At 40.6% G+C, this 22,031-nt stretch overlaps 1 protein-coding gene and 1 long non-coding RNA gene across 4 annotated transcripts in view; both read left to right on the forward strand.

Annotated features, from left to right (window-relative positions):
- LOC138955380 (equilibrative nucleobase transporter 1-like) overlaps positions 1-22,031 on the forward strand; it is a 176,797-nt gene that overhangs the window by 77,225 nt on the left and 77,541 nt on the right. For all 3 annotated transcript variants that reach the window (XM_070327009.1, XM_070327002.1, XM_070326996.1), the window contains exon 6: positions 9,184-9,394. In XM_070327009.1, the coding sequence (XP_070183110.1) occupies positions 9,184-9,394 (211 nt within the window). The remainder of the gene's footprint in view (positions 1-9,183; positions 9,395-22,031) is intronic.
- Positions 15,815-17,735, forward strand: LOC138955551 (uncharacterized). The gene is made up of 3 exons (XR_011452266.1): positions 15,815-15,838; positions 16,991-17,128; positions 17,555-17,735. It is a non-coding gene; the product is annotated as an uncharacterized lncRNA (long non-coding RNA).

The raw sequence follows: 22,031 nt of genomic DNA on the forward strand, positions 1-22,031 counted from the left end.
TTTATCGATACAACATCTTGTGCACGGGTCAAAATTTGTGTGTCAGGGGTCAATTGGTTTGACTTGAACTTGACGTTCGTGTTTTTCCGAACGTCTGTGTATCGAAACACAGATACACGCACTCCATGACTTTGTAAGAAGACAAAATATATCAGTAGGTTTCATTTGTTTGTGGTGAATTTATGACCTTTCATGAAGTAGTTTTGTTCTTTGTTTACTTTTGCCAGTTTGCCAGTTCGTTTTTGGAACTTTGCAAAGCAGTGTCTGTTTAAGTCTGGGGAAACGCCAATGAAAAGAGCCGAAGAATCCCCGAGTGTTTCTATTGGGTTTGCTTTTGATTATCCATAACCTGCTTCCTGCAACTATGGTAACCGGGGATTTATTGCATGGGGAACATGAGATTTATTTCCCAGGTGCTTGTGAATGAAAACTCGTGAAAATTACAGTGAAAACTGTCAAATACGGTCACTGGACTTAGCGGACACTCGCAGAATACGGACAGTCAGTCTCGGCACGGACTGCTTTACACTGTAAAACACCTGTACGTTACGGCCACCTCGGCATTACGGACGCGGACACGTATTTTGGGTCCATAATAAGTCATATACCTGCTAAATACGGACATCCACAGCAAGCTGGGAAGTTCGATCGACGAAGAAGACGATAAATCGATCAGTTGATATTATTCGGTATCTGAGCAGCTCTCGCGAGACACGCTATTTGTTATGCTTTGAACATCGCGAGAACTTCGAACCTTGGCTTGTGCAGCTCGCACGAGATCGCTGTACCGCATGCTTTGCTATGCTCTGAAGTTTGCGAGAGATTACGAGAGCTTGGAATACCGATAGAGTCTATTCTTGGTGAGTGTTTTAAGTCGACGCATTTGATTGGCTGCTAGAGTTCCAAGGCAGCCAATCCAACGCGTGGAACGTGTTCGGCGGAACGGAAGTGAAAGTGTATGAGTGAATGTATCTTCTCTTCGAAAGAGTGATTCGTGTTTAACAAGATGGCAGCAAGAAATTCAAATTCAAGAAAAGGAAGAAATGCGCTGACTTTAGAACAAAGGATAAATGTTGTCAAACAACTGGAAAGTGGGAAATCATGCCGAACGATTGCACAAGAGCTTGGGTGTGGCAGAACGCAGATTTCGAAAATCAGCGTCGATCGGGAAAAAATAATGAAGTTGTGGGAATCGGGAGACGGACGTGCTGACGAGAAATGGGTTTCGAAGAAGACAACCGAATACGAAGAGCTAAATGACGCCGTGTTCGAGTGGTTTTCAACCAAACGTGCGAATCACATTGCCATCAATGGTCCACTCAGACAACACTGGACAAATTCTTTCAAAAGCTGATGAGTGCAGAATGAAGTGAATGTGAATGTGTTGTATGAATGAGATCCAGTAACTTTTTAACAATTTAAATTTATACAGTTGATATGATACAAAGCTTTTAAACTTGTTTTACAACAGTCAATATTAAATGTTTCTCTATTTAATCTAAACAGCTTCTGTTTTTCTTATAAATGTACATGTACATGTGCAGTACTCTCTCTCTCTCTCTCTCAACTTGACTTTGTCGCGTTTACTTGCACCTGTCTAATAAGGACACCTGCAGAATAAGGACACTTTTGTCTGGTCCGAAGGGTGTCCTTATTTGACAGGTTTTACTGTATGACAAATTGTTTTGTTTTGTTACCTTGCGTGTTTCGCGTGCTATGCTATTCCTACTGATGCAGGACTATATGATACCTTATCCTTATCCTTAGCCTGCTGGTGAGTTAATAGACCTTTGATTAAGGGAAGAGAATTTTCATCCAAAATCGTTCCATGACAAGATTTGGGTAATCGGCATATTTAGGTACTTTAAACACCCTAGAATAGCTGCATGATGTTTATTTGGTCAATTTCATCCTCTTTTTGACTCACATGCGAAGCAAAAGTGAGTCTATGTACTCACCCGAGTCGTCCGTCCGTCCGGAAAACTTTAACGTTGGATATTTCTTGGACACTATTCAGTCTATCAGTACCAAATTTGGCAAGATGGTGTATGATGACAAGGCCCCAAAAAACATACATAGCATCTTGACCTTGCTTCAAGGTCAAGGTCGCAGGGGCCATAAATGTTGCCTAAAAAACAGCTATTTTTCACATTTTTCCCATTTTCTCTGAAGTTTTTGAGATTGAATACCTCACCTATATATAATATATAGGGCAAAGTAAGCCCCATCTTTTGATACCAGTTTGGTTTACCTTGCTTCAAGGTCAAGGTCACAGGAGCTCTTCAAAGTTGGATTGTATACATATTTTGAAGTGACCTTGACCCTGAACTATGGAAGATAACTGTTTCAAACTTAAAAATTATGTGGGGCACATGTTATGCTTTCATCATGAGACACATTTGGTCACATATGATCAAGGTCAAGGTCACTTTGACCCTTATGAAATGTGACCAAAATAAGGTAGTGAACCACTAAAAGTGACCATATCTCATGGTAGAAAGAGCCAATAAGCACCATTGTACTTCCTATGTCTTGAATTAACAGCTTTGTGTTGCATGACCTTGGATGACCTTGACCTTGGGTCAAGGTCACATGTATTTTGGTAGGAAAAATGTGTAAAGCAGTTCTTAGTGTATGATATCATTGCTAGGTTTAGTTATTTGACCTGGACCCTGAAGGTCAAGGTCATGTAAAGGTCAAGGTCAAGCATGTGAGTCGTATGGGCTTTGCCCTTCTTGTTTTGCAATAAAGTGATGATTTGCAAAGTAAGTGAATGCTAAAAATCTGGAAACTTGGTGAAAAATCAATGTTTTCAAGGCAGAGCAGCAGCAATTTGTCGATGAATTTGTCGGATTCTTTGCATACGAGCGCACTCAGCGGGAATTCCCGTTTTTTGACGATGTCGCAGTCACAAAAATAAATTCCGTTATTCCTCTCAACGGCCAAAACACACAGCCTGGCGAAGGGTGCTTTCACATGCAAATGTTCCATATTAGGAAGAGTGACCTTGAACCTTTCAAAATCTATTTGCTGATTGGTCATTACCAATAAATTTCAACCCGGAAGTCGTTCTGCGCATGCGTGCACACCTTATACGCAAACACGCGAACGTTATTCGATGTCGGTTTGACGTCTCAAACAGTGCCGTTTCCTCTCAACTCTCCATGCATACCTCTCAAAAATAAATTCTGCAGGAATACTTTGCAAGAGGCAGAGGAAGGTACAACTTGCGGCAGAACGAGCAGCGAAGAAGAATAAGCTAGCAGTCAGTGTGAATGTTGAGTCTGCGATGCCTGAGTAGGTAGGATGTCAGGTCTTGTTTATCTCACAAAAACTTCATACTAGGCTTGTTAGTACAGGCTTTTTTCAACCAACCACATTCATTTTGTGCCATATAAGGAAGTGCTACATCACAAATGTTGCGTACACGTCATTTCCGGTTGGCAGTGAAACGAAATTCACACCAAAAACACAAACGACTTTCGTTGATTTGGGCGATTCTACGAATCTACTTTCGTTGACTTTGTAATCATGTTTTGGTTATTTCTGTATGGAAACCTTTAATCTATTGGATATAGGTTACCTGATCGTTATTTTAACTGTTCATATCTTCCTACTTGAAGGTCTGGAGTGGACGCTAAAGTCGATCTTTCACTGCATTTCTGTAGCATACATTTGCCTAGGTTGCGCTTGGGAAAATCAAAGATGGCGGCCCGGAGCCGGTTGCCGCTTCACGACTTTAGAGTTCTATTTCTATTTCTTCCCTAATATAAATAGAATACTTATATTTGGCCAAGAATCTGTCAAGGAGTCCAAAACGTGTTACAATTTTTAGACTTTTTTAAACCTCCTTAAATGTACATGAATAAACATCTCGGTATTCCTGTCCTTCAATTGCAGCATTTTATTTTCCAGTCAAGTGTTCGGTTTATCAAATATTTGCAGATAAAGCACAAATGACTGTATGTTACATTTACACCATAACATAATTTCAAGGTGCTGTCATTTTCCTAGGTTCAGCTTTAGGCAACTGTCCAATGGCTTGATGACTGAATGTAGAGTTGATCTGTACTAAAGCAACACTTGAAAAAAGTTTCTCCTGTCTCAATATAAGCAAAATCATTTATCCGCTAGTTACTTTACACCAAAGCCCAGAATCAAAGTTACAATTCAACATTTACCTATTTACACTGTTTTTAAAACAATGAAATTCTCTATGGAAGTGTAAAAAAGTTCCAGTAAATTGTCATGTCATTTGTTTTGCAAACCTTAACCTCAATCATCAGGTTATTACTTAATTTGAAAAAAGCACGGTCAGCGGTGTAGAAATTATTATCAAATCACCCTCTTCAAATATTTTTACACTATTTTGGTCTGCAGTTTTTTTGAGTTACAAACAAGAAATCATAACAAATCCTTTTCACGATAGAATAGTCAGGTTGGTACTCCACTACGGTACCAAATGTTAATTTTACCCATGATCTGTACGTTACTTTACACCAAACAGCAAGTACAAGGTACTGAATTTACATTTAATGGGCCCCGCAGTGGGGCACTGCGGTTATGAAATTAAAAGCCCCTCCTGTTTTTGGAACCGCAGGAGCTTTCTAGTTTGCTGTTAGGTAGATTTTTGGTTTCTCTTTCCTGTCATGCTCTCTTTTTCTTCATGAATTCTTTTCTTTTTTCTGCCTTCTTGCTCATTCGCCTGTATTTTTTCCAAAAATCTCTTCTCTTGCCGCTTGTCTCGCGATTCATGTATAGTTTAATCTGTTAGTGTTCTGATGTAAGTCCAGCAGTAGATAGGTTAAGCCTATTTTAACATACTGGAAACTGGTAATCTTCCAGTAGGTATTAATTTAGTTTTACTAAAGCCTGCTGGGACACAAGTAATGGGTTAGTGCATTTGTAAACAGGAATCGCTTGACAAGTGGCCCCCTTCATCCCCCCTTCCTCGTCCTGATATGGCTCTGCGTAGTCGGCTGGACGTTAAGCAACAAATAAACAAACAAACAAACAAACATTTAATGGGCTATGCTCACATCAGTTAAATAGTATTTCTAACTTGTTTGTTCTAAGCTACCTGTCTCAAGTCAAAATAAAGGGTTAAATTAATGGTTGTGCCTTTTTAGTTGTGTGTACATCTTTACACAAAAGGATGGTGTAAAGTAACATACAGAAGGCTCCGAAGATCTGCAAGTCCATTTGAAGGGTAATTTATCTTTTATTTAGCTCATAAACCCTCAACAGACTGTTATGTGCTGTTTTTAGCATTATTATGTGCTGCATATGGTCTCAGTAAAAAAACAAGGTGATGTATGTTACATTTACACCAAAATGTCCCAACAGTGGTCCTTCTGAGGTAAATTTTGTCATTCATTGTGCTTGTTTTCATGTTGAAACAAAGGTTTGGTCTTGCTGGTTGTTCTTAAGCAATGATAAGTTATCTTCTGTCTCTAAAACAAATTCATTGTCATTTTCAAGTATTCTCAGTATGTACGTTACATTTACACCCTTGTCAGATGGCCTCACTTAAGTCTCTCTACAAGCCAACAGGTGCAAGCACTAGGAATCCTGTGACCATAGTTTAACTACCAGGTGTCTGAGGTATAAGAAAACACACACTTGTGTATTATGGCATTATTTAAAGACTGTGACAAAACTTGTTTGGGCAAGTAGATACAATTTCATTTACACCAAACGCATATTTTTAACTTAGAAGTACAATTAAATTACATCAAACACAACTTTTTCGCTCAATTTAAAAAAAAATACAATCATCCTACCTAATGACTTTCCTCTGCAATGATTTTTAAGTAAGTTTGACCAGAAACATTTTTTTAAGATAGTTTCCCTTTTTGACTCACATGCGAAGCAAAAGTGAGTCTATGTACTCACCCGAGTCGTCCGTCCGTCCATCCGTCCGGACGTCCGGACGTCCGTCCGGAAAACTTTAACGTTGGATATTTCTTGGACACTATTCAGTCTATCAGTACCAAATTTGGCAAGATGGTGTATGATGACAAGGCCCAAAAAAACATACATAGCATCTTGACCTTGCTTCAAGGTCAAGGTCGCAGGGGCCATAAATGTTGCCTAAAAAACAGCTATTTTTTACATTTTTCCCATTTTCTCTGAAGTTTTTGAGATTCAATACCTCACCTATATATGATATATAGGGCAAAGTAAGCCCCATCTTTTGATACCAGTTTGGTTTACCTTGCTTCAAGGTCAAGGTCACAGGAGCTCTTCAAAGTTGGATTGTATACATATTTTGAAGTGACCTTGACCCTGAACTATGGAAGATAACTGTTTCAAACTTAAAAATTATGTGGGGCACATGTTATGCTTTCATCATGAGACACATTTGGTCACATATGGTCAAGGTCAAGGTCACTTTGACCCTTATGAAATGTGACCAAAATAAGGTAGTGAACCACTAAAAGTGACCATATCTCATGGTAGAAAGAGCCAATAAGCACCATTGTACTTCCTATGTCTTGAATTAACAGCTTTGTGTTGCATGACCTTGGATGACCTTGACCTTGGGTCAAGGTCACATGTATTTTGGTAGGAAAAATGTGTAAAGCAGTTCTTAGTGTATGATGTCATTGCTAGGTTTAGTTATTTGACCATGTCAAGGTCAAGCATGTGAGTCGTATGGGCTTTGCCCTTCTTGTTTCATGATTATTTACACCAAATGTATTGTTTATATTGTAGTCATTTAAAAACAGAATAAAATTCAAAGTAATAAAAGTATCCAGAACAGGATTTTTGCATTTGGACACCTTGACAGATTCCTGACCATTTATAGGGCAGACCTTAATTTGTGAGCTGTCTCACTTTGAACAGTTATAAATTGCATGAGTAGAGCTTCGGGTTGCAAATTAATCGCACATAACACACATCGCACATCGCGCTTCTTCTGCGAACAGAACTTCTCTGCTGGTGTCAGTCTAAACCGCGACACTTTTTAACACACACTGTTGAGTTTCGTTGTGCGTGCGCATCCCAGCGGGCAAGAGAAAATGAGGGGGTGAAGAGAAAGTGGTGGGCTTTGTTCTTCTCTCTAAATCTAGCTAATGACTGTCCCCTTCCACTCCAAAGTACTGCTAATCGAACTTTGGACCATATATTCCAATCATGTATCTAATTCGTGGTGAAAAATGATATTTTGACTTAGAAATTAGCTTCGTCGTAAAATCGAACTTTTATCGTTCAAGGGACGTAAACACTCGGTGCGTTTTCGAGTGAATCGATTTTTTGTTAAATCTATCGCATATAATCCAAAATCTGCTTTACTAATAAGAACTTGATATTCTTGTCTCCCTCTAGATCATTGTACCCCTTGAAATTGTCAGGGAAGCATTCAGTCTAGAGTTTATATTGGCAGAAGCCCGACTTCCTACCCATATCTGCATGTGTTATGGAAGAAATACCGCCTACTTCGTAGCGATTTCGGGTTGAAACTCAGCCAGTTTTGTGTTATGGAAACACTAATTAGACAGAAACCATGTGTCTGCTTCTGCGATGAGACTGAGAACATCCAGAGTTACAAGTAAAATTCCAAACGCCTTATAATTGCCAGCTGATCGTTATTCACTGTACTTGATGTTTCATTGAGTGATGTCAGTATGTGCAACGTTGGACTGATAGGGAATTGTGAAGAGTATTTGGAGTATTGGAAAATGTTGGTGAAAAGTACCTGAATGCACACTGGCACAGTAACACGCTGAATAGGAATAAACCAATTCAGAATACAGGAGTCCGACATAACAACATTGAAGATTGTGCTTTTAGTTATGCGCTATAGAAATCTCCTTAATAAATAAAAAAGATTGAGGCTTACATGTCTTTATTTACTGTAACAGGTCTGATTGGGAAAATGTCATGCACAATTGTATGTTCCCTCATTGCATGCCTCTGAACCGAATCTGGAAATGAAATTGGTAAAAAATGCTGTGTTATTACGTGAAATAGCTTCTGGTGAACACATTATGACAATTTCAAAACTGCAGCTTCAACGATTTTTTAATAAAAAGCTACAGCGTAATGTAACTTTTTGGGTCTTTTTTGTCAAAAATCATTTAAAAAAAATAAATATTGGTGTTAGTTCTAAAAATGAGCATGAATGTGACATGCTTTTATGCTTCAAAATACATCAAAATGTTGCAAAAAAATTGCAAACAGTAAGTTTTTAGTTTTCGTGCCACCTCTCCCCTTTTAACCCTCCAATTTTAAGTAATAGGTATTAAATCTAGCCAACATCGCAACAATCCTTTGTTGGCTATTGAGTGTCATTCAGCCACCAGTTAAAGGCACAGTAAAGCCTCCCGTAAACCATCACAGATACTGTCAGGCTTTTACACACAGTACAAGCACCCTTTCATTTAAACATTCACCGCTTGAGAACATCCTAGGTGCCCTACGTAAAGAGCGAGCAATTTTCAAAGAATTAGTTTTTGCATGGCCAGCCGGTTTGTTCAGTATCACAATCAAACGCCTCGTTTTGGCGCTAGACCTAACTTTTAAAATCTAAATAATAAATTGACAGCTTGTTACACAAACATTCTTAAATCATAAAAGAATTCTTTTTTCATTAAGACAAAATCAGTACAATTTCGAAGTTTTGAAAGTTTGAAAAAAGAAAAGCCCGGAAACGTGTCACGCAAAACGTCTTTCTCATAGCAGACGACGGTTCTGCATAGCGCCAGTTCCTTTGAACGGTCAACCGCCACCGCTCTAGTTCGTGTGACTCGCAGCCGTTTGTTGCGTTTTAGATTCAGAGGTACACAATAACGTGATATTGCAGATAAGCTTACAGCGAGTCGCACTGAAATCACAAACTGACGACTAAATTGTGAAAAAAAGGAAACTGGATCACACGGGTTCACAATGTCTCAGGGGTAAGATAAACCATGCAAAAATACATTCTTTGAAAATTGCTCGCTCTTTACGGAGGGCACCTTGGATGTTCTCAAGCGGTGAGTGTTTAAATGAAAGGTGTACTGTGTGTAAAAGCCTGACAGTATCTGTGATGGTTTACGGGAGGCTTACTGTGCCTTTAACTAGTGAACATAGCTGTTTGCTGGAGGGGGTTTGAATTGGTGAGGGGAGGGATATGGCAGGATGTTTTGATTAAAAATGGCTCTATGTAGGTGAAAACATTACTAATCTGTTTTGCAGCTGCTTCATGAACAAGGCATTTCCCTTCGCTCATCCATGCTGGTGATAACTGGAGCTCACTTCCTGACACTGATCAGTACCTTCTTTTTCCTGCCTCGAGGCTTCATCTCTAAAGCCAGGCCAGGATTGATGGCAGAGGATGCTGTGCATAACGAGGCTGGGGTTGAGCTTATTGGAAGGATCAGTGGTCACATGGACAAGACAGACAAAGGTAACTAAATGGTTCGTGGCTGTAAACAAATTGAATTGTCACTGTAGTAATATTTTTGGGATAATACTGTGTAATAGGTGCAAGCAAAAGAAAGTACAGAGAGAAAAAAAAGTTGTTTAGGCCAAAAAAAAAAATTTGTCTGTTTAGGGTAACCCGACCGACCCTATCGATTTGGCACCGACCCAAAAACTTTTTTTTGATTTCAAAAAAAAAAAAAAAAAAAAAAGGTAAAAATGCTAAAAAGAGACATTTGGCGTTTCTTTCTCTCCCTTTCTCTCTGTTTTATTTATACGTTAGTTTTGAAACATGTATTCATCAAATATAAGAAGTGAATGTTCAGCCAACATAGCATTTACACCACACAAAAAAAAAAAAAAAAAAAAAAAAAAAAAACTTTACCTACCTACCGACCCTACTTTTTTTGGTCATGTTACCCTAAACAGACAATTTTTTTTTTTGGCCTTATGGAAGTGTGCTGCAAGAAAATATAATGGATTCTATTTCTGCAGGTTATGACTCCCGTCTAACTCACGCATGTTCATTTACCCACCATACAGAAATTGCAATCCAAAACCAGAAATTAAACAACAATAAGTGTATTATTCAATACTTCACATACAAAACGGACATACACACATTTTTCACACATGAGAATCTTCAGACTTTTGGTTGAAATCAGACTTTTTCTGTGAGCCCCAGGGATACAATTTCAGAGCAATTGTATGGTTCATGTCCAGAATTTCTACATTATATGTGAGTCATACTGATAACCTTCTGACTTTTTCCATTAACCCAGTTCCCATGTCTGATTTATACACAACATTTACCTGTCAAAATATTCAAACAATGAACTATCAATGAGTATATGCAGACCTGAGAACCCATACGATTTCAGCGTATTTTGTACGCATGATTGTTTAAAATACGATCAGTACGTCGGTGGAAAAAAAATAGGATGATAAAAATTGTGTATCCTGAAGCCAATCTAGTATTTAGACACACCCGTTTTGCAGCTCTCGTGGCATGTCACGTGACGTGTAGTCTTGATTAATTAAGTTAAGTGATAAACATGTTACTAGCGCCATTTTGAATCTGGTAAAAAGTGACGAGTGCAGGTCACCAGAATAATGCAAAACTCGCCGCCATATTAGTTTTTACATCATATCAATCATTACATGCTTGCTTCAACCAGAGGCCAAGAAAAAATCTGTCAAGGCACAGGAGGATTACATGAGGTTAATATCATTTAAGGATCAAGGTTCTAGAAATTTCTGAAGGGGGAGGTAACTCATACCAAACAAAGCAATCCCAGCAGTAAATGGAGTTATGCTGAGACTGTGAGTGGGCCTTCAAATGTCAATTTAAATCCAACACAACACACAGTATCATGGCCAAATATATATTTATTCAAACTTGAATGTCAGTACTGGCATCAATATTCACAGTCACTCTGCGACGGCTGTCCCAGATGTGACGGCGAAGGGAGGGAACTTGGAGATCCACAGTCCACCAGTCAAGGTCTTCGGGCTGGAGTCTTACTTTGTGGTGGTCAGCTTTGATGTTTGTGATGGCGTTAAAGATGCGTTGGACATGTGTACGGCCCCAAGGGATGACGTTTGAGGCCCAGCTGAGTTTACCTGCCAGCCGCTGCAGCTGTTTACAAGTGAGGCTGGCTTTTTGGCGACAGCGTTGGAGATGGGCTATCAAACTGGCGGTCTTGGCGGTGTCCAGAAAAAGAATGCCCGACTGCGAGTTTATGGTGACTTGCTTTGAAGGTCCCTCCACCTTATCCTAGGCGATTCTGAAGCCCAAGGAACGTAGGAGACGTATGGCGGAGTTCAAGGCTGCCTGGCATTTACTCAAAGTTGGAGCACAGATGAAAAAATCGTCAAGGTACACAACAACAGCATCAAAGCTCTGGCGTCGCAGGTGACGTCGGATGACTGAGTGAGGCGGTGAAAGATGGCGGGGTTTTTCTGGCGCCAAAATGGAGGCCCGTGTCGCGTAGGAAGGTCCGAGTACTGTCGCCGTCAAAAGTCGAGTGAAGGCCTATCGATTGAGTCGAGGAGGGGTGAATTTTGACTGAGCGATAAGCGCTCTTTAGGTCGATTTTTTCCACAAAGCAGTCTTGGGTCAACTGCATCTTGGAGAGACTGGAAGCGAACAGGGTCCTTGGTAGCGTTGGCATTGAGACAGGTGGAGTAGGGAGAGCTGAGGTCGTGGATGAGACACACTCTGCCTTGGGGTTTGGGTCTTGTGAAGAGGGGGGGGGTAAAACGTCTGAAAACCATTGCGGATGCCCTGTAGCAGGAATTCACATTTTTCCTCACCGTCCAGGAGGACTTGCCAGCGTGGGAGCTTGTCGGAGATGGAGATGAATGTTGGTGAGGGGGAGGTATCCAGCACGGGAGGAAGCATGAGCACTGTTCACTGTGTTCAGAGTGATGAATTCTGAGATCTCTCTGTGCTTACCTCCTGTCTGGTGGTGGGAGTGGCCTGTGCTGCTAACTGTAGGGCCGGTGGAGGGGAGAGCACCCAGTAAATCGAAATGGCTTGCGGTGGCAGTGTCGGTTGAGGGTGAAGGTATTCACGCTGGTGTTCGTCTGATATCCAGTGTTCGTACAGGTCATGGAAAACCTGGAAAGTCATGGAATTTGATTTCTAATTTTCCAGGCCTGGAAAGTCATGGAATTTCAATTCAAGTCATGGAAGGTCATGGAATTTAACAAAAATAAGAAAGAAAAAAAATTAACCTTTAGCACGCCAGCGGCGATTTTCGTTGCCCAGCCAGCAGCGATTTGCGTCGCCAGCACAAGGCTTGTTCGTATGACCAACTTCTCGTTCGTATTTGCATACGAGAATAACGGTATTTTTAACGGCACTTGAGCCAAAGCGAGGCTCACTTCCTTCCGCTATCTCGTCGTGTCGTCTGCGCTGCATTTGAATCAGTTTCGTCGAAGTTTTCTGCTTTTGTTTTTGCATCGATAAAGTACTTTAGCGCTTCGACAAGCAAGATGGAGGATGATGAGTTTGAAACTTTCTTTCGAGTTGTTTCTTGACAACAAAAAGTATGCGGAATTGGAACGAATTACCGAGGAAGATCTTCGCCGCAATGAACTGTGTATCGCGGTTAAAAAAATGACAGTTCGTCAAGTCACAGTGACGGTTACGAAACAGAATTTACGAAAGTGCAGATGGTTACAAACAGTGGCTGGTCCAGTTTAGTGAAATGACAGGACCCGCAAACATTACCGATAATCTGACTGCGTAGCAAATGCTTGACTTGCTTGTCGAAGAGACACTGCGTAGAAACTGACTCAAACTCAGTGCAAAGCAAGCCCTGCAGTGTCAAAACTGGCAGTGACAAGACGTAAAAATGTTGCGTGTTCGGAAATGGCGACCTGTGGATCTAGTAATGGAAAATGTTATTGAGGCTCATGGAAAGTCATGGAAAAGTCATGGAATTTTGTTTCTAAAAACCAGTGGGGACCCTGGATATCACGTTCTCAGGTGTGGGAATTGGGGCTGGAGTTCTTGGTGTTGGTGCAGACATTTCTTGTGTGGGCCTTTGTCTGCTTGCCGAAGTTCTGGGTGATCGCTGGAGAAACCTAGCCAGTGAATTTAACAGTAGCGGCTGGGCCAGTGTCAGCGTAGTGAAACCAGCTGTCAGTTCGGGCGTCAGAAGTTCCAGCGACTGAACTGACTCGAAACCTTGGCCTTCCAAGTGCGCCGCTGTGGCTGGTGAGATTTCGAATTGCTCGAGAATTATGCTGCATATAATCCTCCTCAGATGTAGATGCCATTGTAGGATACGATGGTGGGGAAAAAGGAAAAAAAAGAATGCTGGCGGCTTGCAGGACAGATAGTGTCTGTCGGATGTGAAAGCTGCATCCACAACATCCGGGCACGAGCACGGCTAGCTACCGGTCGTCTGCTACAAGCAAGCCAGTACCTCTGTGTTGCGCCGATTTAAAAACAGCTTTAATAAAAGCTGAGTCGACAAGATAACCTTTAGCACTCCGCATATTTTTCGGCATTGTCTCCCCTGCAGCCAGATTATTTTCTAGGTTGGCTTTTAGCACGACAGTACATACACAAAAACACCTCTAACTTCCATGTGAACAAAATCGTCGGTGTGAAATTTAGCATGAGGTTAAGAGAAGTATTGAAGATCATTCAGAAACACTTTGCAAGCTTTCTTGTGTAGTTTTTGGGTAGAAAAAAAAAACAAGCATCAGCGAGGTCGAACTTTGAATGCCTTATCATAGTTGGGGTCATTCTTTGGCAGAGAATTATCATTGTTGCAAAGGTGTAAAAATGGAAGGATATTGAGGAACTTATTCCTGGACATGATACTTCTATCTAATCCAGCCATCTCATTCAGGGGATCAGTGGACCAATACAAATAGGAGGAGCGTTTTGTCAGACCTGTCAACAGTAGAAGGCACAGAAATGCTTTCATCTTGGCCCCATTCACATCATGCCATGTGCGCACACAATACGCATTAGGTTTCTCTTCTTTGACCTGCCCAGCATATCTATTGGTTTCAGTGACAAGTAAATCAATAGCACTGTCCGTAAGAAACAGACAAAAATAGTCTACCGCTGACAAACCTTCTGGGATGTTCGCCGGACCCACCATCTCCAAAACCTCAACAAGCCACTCGTGTGAATAGCCACTTGGCACTCGGTTTGATTCACCGATGTCCGACTCCGAATCGCTTTCCGAAACTCCGACATTTGCATCGCTGCCAGCATCCATCTGTCGAAGGTCTTCTAGCGTAAGTCCTTCAAATTCATCGCCTGAATCATCATAAAAAACAACTCTAAAAACTCCTCGTCGCCCATCTTGACCTGCGTCCAAATGTATCTCCACAAAAATTCGTCAAATTTGCTCTTAGACCAAAAAAAAATATAGGTGTGGTTACAGTAACATAGCCCAAAAAAATAGGGTAGGAAGGTAGGCAATCACTTTTTTTTTTAAACTTTTTTTTCTAATGTGTACAAATTAAACCTACTTGACAGGGAAATAAGTGTGCGACTCGGGCGCTTTCGCTTTCATTGCGTTTTCTGCACTCGTTTTCTTTTTATTTTTTTTTATTTTATTTTTTTTTTATTTTTTTTTTTACAAATGTAATAAAAAGCTATAGGGTCGGCCCCTACCACACCTATTTTTTTTTTAGGCCTAACAGAAAGAAAAACATCAAACAGTTGCAACGGATGTCAACAGCCTTGTTTTGGGACTGGATACGCAATGAATGCGGGGTGAAGGCTGAATGCAAATAATTTTATCTTCGGGAATTTCCGACACCCTATGCTACGGCTACGATCGCCGCTGGCTGCAGGAGAGAGGTGTTGCTTGGCGCTCATAATCGTCTTTGGCGTGCTAAAGGTTAAACATGATCCAATTCTTAATTATTAGGGTAATTCCAGCTTCACTGATGTGGCATTCACACAAAAAATCAGTCATTATTTGTCATGAAAGTTATGTTCATACTCAAAACTGCGCTGGGATTTTCCCCAAAAGGACAATCTTCCTATCTAATATGAAAAATGTGTAAGTAAAAAAAACAAATGGTAGGGGTTTGGGGGGTTGGGGTTTGTGATGTTAACGATGTGAGACTTTCAGAACAGCAGGCGAAATACAAGGGTTTTTGCATTTTCCAGCCGATGGAGAGACGATAGCTCATTTGACTTGGCTTGTGTCAAGCGCAAGAAGCATGGTACATACAATATCTCTCATGCTTACTTTTTTAGCGGCAAAGAAGGAAAGCATGAGACATAGAAAAATGTACCTCTAAAGTCTCTTGCCAGAGGCGGGGTAATCGTGGGCTGTGCACTGCAAATGGAGTGCTGGGTCGATCACTAATCCAATTTTTAGGGTAGATGTATGTAATTTTGCCCAGTTGAGTTTATTGCTTCATTAAATTACATATTCTTACTCCAAATCACATATAGCAATTAACTTCAGTTTGAGTGCTAGACGTTGAAACTACGCTTCCCTGGTAACCTTAAGAGAAGCAACCCCAGGAAAAAACCGCCATGACTGACGTGAGGTTACCACGTGGTCCCTTAGGGTTAACTCCCCTTACCACTGCGTGGGCCGCCGCAGCTATCTTAACATCATTCCCACTTCAACACGAGCTGTTCAGACGCTTTTTCAAAGCTACGCTTGGGCTTTCTAGCCCTCTGCCTTCACAGGCTTTTCACCCTGGTGTATTCTTACTTCGCCTTTGCTCCTTTCACTCGTACTTTGGTGCAGGGACCTATATTTAGAGGGATAGGAAACTCCGCCGCCTCACGCGAAATGCGTGCCTACCGCGATGCGCGAGACGCGTCAGCTGACTAGTGCCAGAGATCACAGACTTTGCGCATGGGAATTTACCGTCCAGTTTATTTCTGTTTACTGCGTTTTCACTGGGAATTCGACATCTCTTGTTCAAGGTGAGTGTTTATATTTATCAGGAGTCCAAGTTTTTGTTTTCTTTTTGTCATTCAACTCATGAAAACCGACGTAAGTTAGCATCGAAGTTGGCAGTCGGTTACCCCGCCGGTCACGGCTTTGAGAAAAAATGGCGTTTTCATGCACCAACACGCGATGGTTCCATTTTCATGATGAAATCATTCATTGTGGATTTTTTAAAAATCGTCAGAGAGGCAAGCATTCACTAACTTTGTAAGTAATAAAACTAATTTTGACATTTTAACTGATTTACGCTAGTTGTTATTGTTGAAAGTAAAACTGAAAACGGTGTCCCGTGAAATTATTCAACAGGGCCGAAAAGTTTCAAAGTCCGATGTGCAAAAGTTGCATTTTGTGACAAGAAAAATACATAATAAGAAGCATTTGATGTTAAAGCTGCCTTGTGTGTGTTGTAATTTGTTTATGATAGTAATGCATGGCGGCGAACTTTTTAAACATGAAGTCCACGATTTATACTAAAAAGTCTCCTCAAGTCTCAGAATTAAAATGTTTTCAGCAGGGAAGCCTCGAAAATGCGTCTTTTTTTGCTAATTTCCAAAAGTTTTGCAATCAATATCTTCAACAGAAAAATTCAGAAAATTTCAGAAAAAATGTAATGGTGTTAATGATTATTTTTTGAAAGCAAGGTGCATCCATGGTTCCTTTCTTTTTCTTACTTTAATTAAATCATTGCATTAAAGTTGGGATATTTGGACATATTTGCAGATGATAACAGAATTTCAGTCCTAGTCTAAGAGCTATTGCTGCATGACTCTACCGACAATCAAAGAGTCAAATAAATCATAAAATATATCATGTCATATATATGAAAAGAAAGGGTTTTTCCTGCACAATTCATCTGTACATGTATGTGTCATATCTGTACTGCTGTTTATCTGACTTTAATTTCATATAATAATGATAATTTAACAGATTTACAGTTACCTTAAAGTCAAAGCGTATACATTTTTAAAAAAATGTTGTTAGTGGTGAGCTGTTAATTTTATACTTATAATAATAATTATTGTTTGCAAAGAGTGTTGCAACAAGGAATCAGAAACACATTTAATTGGTTATTTATGTAGGGGCATATGTAATATGTTTATGTTGTCATCATTTTAATGATTTTCCAGATGGGGCGGCGGAAAACGTGTTGGAATGCCTCGGAAAGGATCGAGATTTAAACATGATGCAGCATGCAGAAAGAATGCTGAAGAAAGGAATATGAAGACTGAGGAAGACAAGTTGTTGCAGTTTTGTACTCAGATCCAGTAAGTATTTTTTATAATTTGAATTTAAAATAATACACTATATTGTCAGCAGATTTGAATGTAGAAGGGATGACCGAATTTAGGTATGTCAAGTACTCTAGCCTGGATTTATGAAGGGAAATGCAAGAAGGAGGGACTAACTACATATTTCTCCTGTTCCCAACTGTGAGACAGAGTTAAAAGCAAAGCCATACATAATAACATAACACAATGACAACAACAACACCCCACAGATCATGCAAATTGTGTGTGTCTTTTATTTTCACGGGGCCAAAGAAGTTGTCACTAGGCAGAGCCTTTTTCAGTTTTTGCCTCGAAAGGACCTACTAGTCTTTCTATCAACACATTTCCTTGGCTACTTCTGTACTTGTTGTTGGAAATATCAAGTTGATTAAATTACTATATATTTCCTTTTTATTTTTCAAGCTTGACGAGGGTGCTCCAGCAGAACCTAGGGAGTGGGGTGATTTTCTGATTGAGGACTGCCCTGGACTGCTGTGTGCGGAGCTAACTGTTGATCCCGATTCATCAGGAACCGAAGATTTTAAAGATTAACTTAGAACTGATGACAGGTGTTGTGTTTAATAAAAATTACTCAGAAAACTTTTGATTCTTTGCTTTAATTGTTCTTATTTATTGTGTATGCAACAAAACAAAAAAACACTAAAATAGGGAGAGGTGATAGAAAAGAAAGCACGCATCATCACCTTCATACCAAAACTTGATGACACTGTATGACAGGAAACTAATTTATTCACACACAAAAAACCAAAGAGCAGGCAGATGAATGCAGTCACAATGAATGAAGTATATGTCACTATGCATATGAGCACAGTTTAAAATTCACAAAAGCATCAGAATATTTGCAGTACCAAATAATGCACATGACAATGAAAAAGAAAACCATTATTCTGCTTCTGGACTTTTCACAGAGTTTGACAGGACAACATAACCAGTTCAGTTCCCAAATATAAATGCTTGCACTCCACACATCAGTTCACCTGTACCCATACACTGAAAGTACTGAGGAAAGAGATCAGTATGGACTGCCAAATATGTCCAAAACATGCTAGCCATCTGAATACTGATTCAAGCTATGTCTACCAGATGCACATGCTGCATAAAGTGACTGAACATGAATACCTTCAGTCCTGAACCTAAGGAATATCATAAGTTCATGGTACCTTGTCCACATCTGTGCACCCTGCATCTTTATTATTGACGCATGAGTGAAGCTTATAAAGTCTTAAATGTTTCATCATCTCATCCACATTGCCATCTCTTGAGACGATACTTGCCGCTATGGCAGTAAGAGATGATTTCTCTGAAGATATATTAATATAGGCATCCTCTTCAATCCTTTTGATAGCGTTGATGAGCAGGTCTCAGGTTGCATTGCTTAGGCGGGTGTTCCTCTCAGCGTCACAGCAGTCTCCCTCAACCAGTCCGTCTAAAACTGCAACTGCATCAGACTGGGCGTCACCGTTGTCAATTCAATGCTCACTGGCTGAAACAGAGAATGATAACATACAACTTAATGAATGCAGTCAGGTAAATTTCAACATCAGGATACACAGCACAATTCATGTTTACTGCTCATCATGTAAAAACTAAAATGAACATGTTTTGTAAGTATGCAGGTTCCCAAACAGATGTCTACTATAACAGAAATCCCCATTCACAAATTCCTACTTCACTGCTTTCAGGAGATGCATTAATCTGTTGGGCTTCAAGGTTCACTGATAACACGGTTTTACTGTGATTGGTATGTTGGTATTCCATGTAATACTATAATAACTTACATTTTTATTTTATTAGGGTAGGTGTTACAGTTAGCCTAGATATATATTATTATGATAATAATTATGAACCACACACGCACACGCGCAGATATATATATGGAGTCTTACATTTCAAATGTGGCTTGTTGTGCTTCTTGGTGACATGTCTTCTGAAACCGCTGATAGAGGCATTACTATTAACTGTTGGTGCAATCGGGACACTTGAAATTCTTCGCAGACGAACGTTGACGCCGCTTTGCAGGAGGCGGAAGAACCGTTTCGTTTGCGATTTCGTCACTTTCAGGTTCGAAGCCGCTTTCACATCATCCTCCGTAAATTCTCCAAAAATGTACTCCAGTGGCAAGTCGTCCCACTTCAGAAAATCCTCTTTTGTCGACATCCTTTATCCCACAACAAGCGCTAAAATGTAAACAGTAAGCCGAACAGAATCGGTTAAATTGTATCTCCGGCAGAGAAGAGCTCTGCAAGGGACGGTATTACACTACCGCGGACCGCCGCGGACAGTTCGTGGCATACGCAGTTACCTTTTCCTGCGGTAAGCGACCATCCTCGCAGGCGCAGTGAAGGAGTTTCCTATCTATCTAATATAGGTCTAATTGTTTGGTGAGACCTTTCCATTTATTCGATACTTGTTCTTTCTTGGAAGTTACACTCAGCTTAAATCTTTTGAGAGTAACTCCATGACTCATGCAGCCATGGCTGACAATGACAAAAAGAAGGCTTCTGCCAAACAAGTATCTGTTGATTCACCCTCTAAGAAATCACAGAGGAAATCTAAAGCAGCCAAGACAATAGTCACGGTTCTAGACCCGGTAACTCATGATTCGTTTGACGTCGTTATCGATGGAGTCTCATCATGAGAGCTTGTATCCTCCGCGAAGCTTGACTCAGCGGTTTTCTGAGGATGGCTGCTAGCGGTTTGTGGTCATTCTGGACACGAACTTTGCGACCGAAGGTATACTGGTCAAACCCCTCCAAGCCAAACACTAAAGAGAATGTCTCTTTTTCATTCTGGGCCCAGTTCTTTTCAGCCGGACTCGGAGCTCTTGAAGCGTACTCCAGGGGCCTGCCGACTTGCAGAATTGCTGCCCCGAGACCATCTTTACTGCTATCGACTTGAATCACGAGTTCCTTTTCTGGATTAAAGAATGCCAGTACCGGTGTGCTTGTCATTTTCTTCTTCACAGTCTCGAACGCTTGGTCACATTCTTGCGTCCACACCCACTGACAGTCTTTCTTTGTCAGTGCTCTTATTGGCTCCAGGTCACTGGCCAGGTTGGGCATCAATCGTGACAGGTACTGAACAATACCACACAGCCTTCGGACTCCATGGACGTCGGTGGGGGGTGGCATGTTGAGGATTGCAGCTACCTTCGTTGGATCAGGTTGAATACCTGCAGACGAGAGATACGATAACCCATGAACGTGATTTCGTCTTTCCGTACGTCAGCCTTCTTGTCATTCAGCTTGATGGGTCTCTCAGCGCACCTCTTTTGCAGATCGTTTAGATTCTTGTCATGGTCCTTTCCAGCTTCACCCTTGTCGCCGCCACGACCCACGACGACGATGTCATCGGCTACGCAGACAACTCCTCCTTGTCGTTATTTTCGTCAAATACAAAAGGGCAGGTGTTTAAGTCTTGGTTAGACTATTGGTGATGACTTCATGCTGTGATGTCATTGTGTCAGAAATGAGATCCCACCCCAGTATCAATCCTGTCAACTTGTATTCAAAAATGATTGTGGTTTTTGTGTTATTTTCTCTTTTTTTCTCTCTCAAATTTAGAGGGTGTTAGTAATAGTGGTGGGGTGGGGGTGGAGAAAATTTGATTCTGGGATCGAATAACTAAAGGAATTGATATGTCAGGTTACATTAGGATCAAGTTTGGGGCAGTTATGAGGAAATCCACATCCTCTCAGACTTTATTTTATGAGGGTAGAACAGCAATTTTATTTTGGATTCATAGACGAACAAATCTGAGAAAATCTGGTCTGAAAAAGGAAGGGATTCTTAAAGTTACTGGACCTGTCAACTCCAGGTGCAAGGAGCCCCTTGGGCTTTTAGTCATGGCTCAGGTAGCTATCCATTTGAAAAAATACCAAGTTTCATTGACTTTCATGCAAGGAGTCAAAAACTGCACAGTTTTTACAAGTTAATTTTGGACTGCCCTCGGCCAGGCTCACATCAAGTCCTGCACATGAACTAATTACGTCAAAAGCTTACATGGAAGTCTATTAGTCTCGGCGAGAGGGAGAATTCTTTCTGTTTTGAGTACTTTTTGTCAAGACATTGTGTGTGATGACGTAAGAAAATTGTAAAAGATGGTATGTTGGTCCATTTTGGCATACAGCCTTTAACCTCAGAATGTGCTCACGGGAAATGTTAAATTACTATTTGGCGTGAGATGTTTTAGGTCCTACCTTGCTTTAACTTTCTTCATGGACAGCTCTGCACAGAATACTGTACTTTCGGGACTATTATACGCAGGGGTTAAAATTGAGCAAAAAAGTTGTGCATTATAGACTATAATGCACAACTTTTTTCCTCAATTTTAACCCCTGCGTCTGCCCCCCGCGGGTTAGGGGGAGCCATTATTGGTTGGGACGAGGAAGAATTTACCCGATGCTCCCCAGCATGTCGTAAGAGGCGACTAACGGATTCTGTTTCTCCTTTTACCCTTGTTAAGTGTTTCTTGTATAGAATATAGTCAATTTTTTTAAAGGTTTTAGTCAAGCAGTATGTAAGAAATGTTAAGTCCTTTGTACTGGAAACTTGCATTCTCCCAGTAAGGTAATATATTGTACTACGTTGCAAGCCCCTGGAGCAAATTTTTGATTAGTGCTTTTGTGAACAAGAAACAATTGACAAGTGGCTCTATCCCATCTCCCCCCTTCCCCCGTCGCGATATAACCTTCGTGGTTGAAAACGACGTTAAACACCAAATAAAGAAAGAACCCCTGCGTCTTATTGACTGGTATCGCCTTGTGTATGGCTTAAAGAAGAGTACACTGATGTATATATATAGTCGCGTAGCTAGCGGAGAACCATTTTAATAATTTTAGAAATATCTAGGCAACTTTCATTAAGTGATCAAGAAAAGT

Source organism: Littorina saxatilis, linkage group LG2 (genome assembly GCF_037325665.1).
Source record: "Littorina saxatilis isolate snail1 linkage group LG2, US_GU_Lsax_2.0, whole genome shotgun sequence".
Taxonomy (NCBI): Eukaryota; Metazoa; Mollusca; class Gastropoda; order Littorinimorpha; family Littorinidae; genus Littorina; species Littorina saxatilis.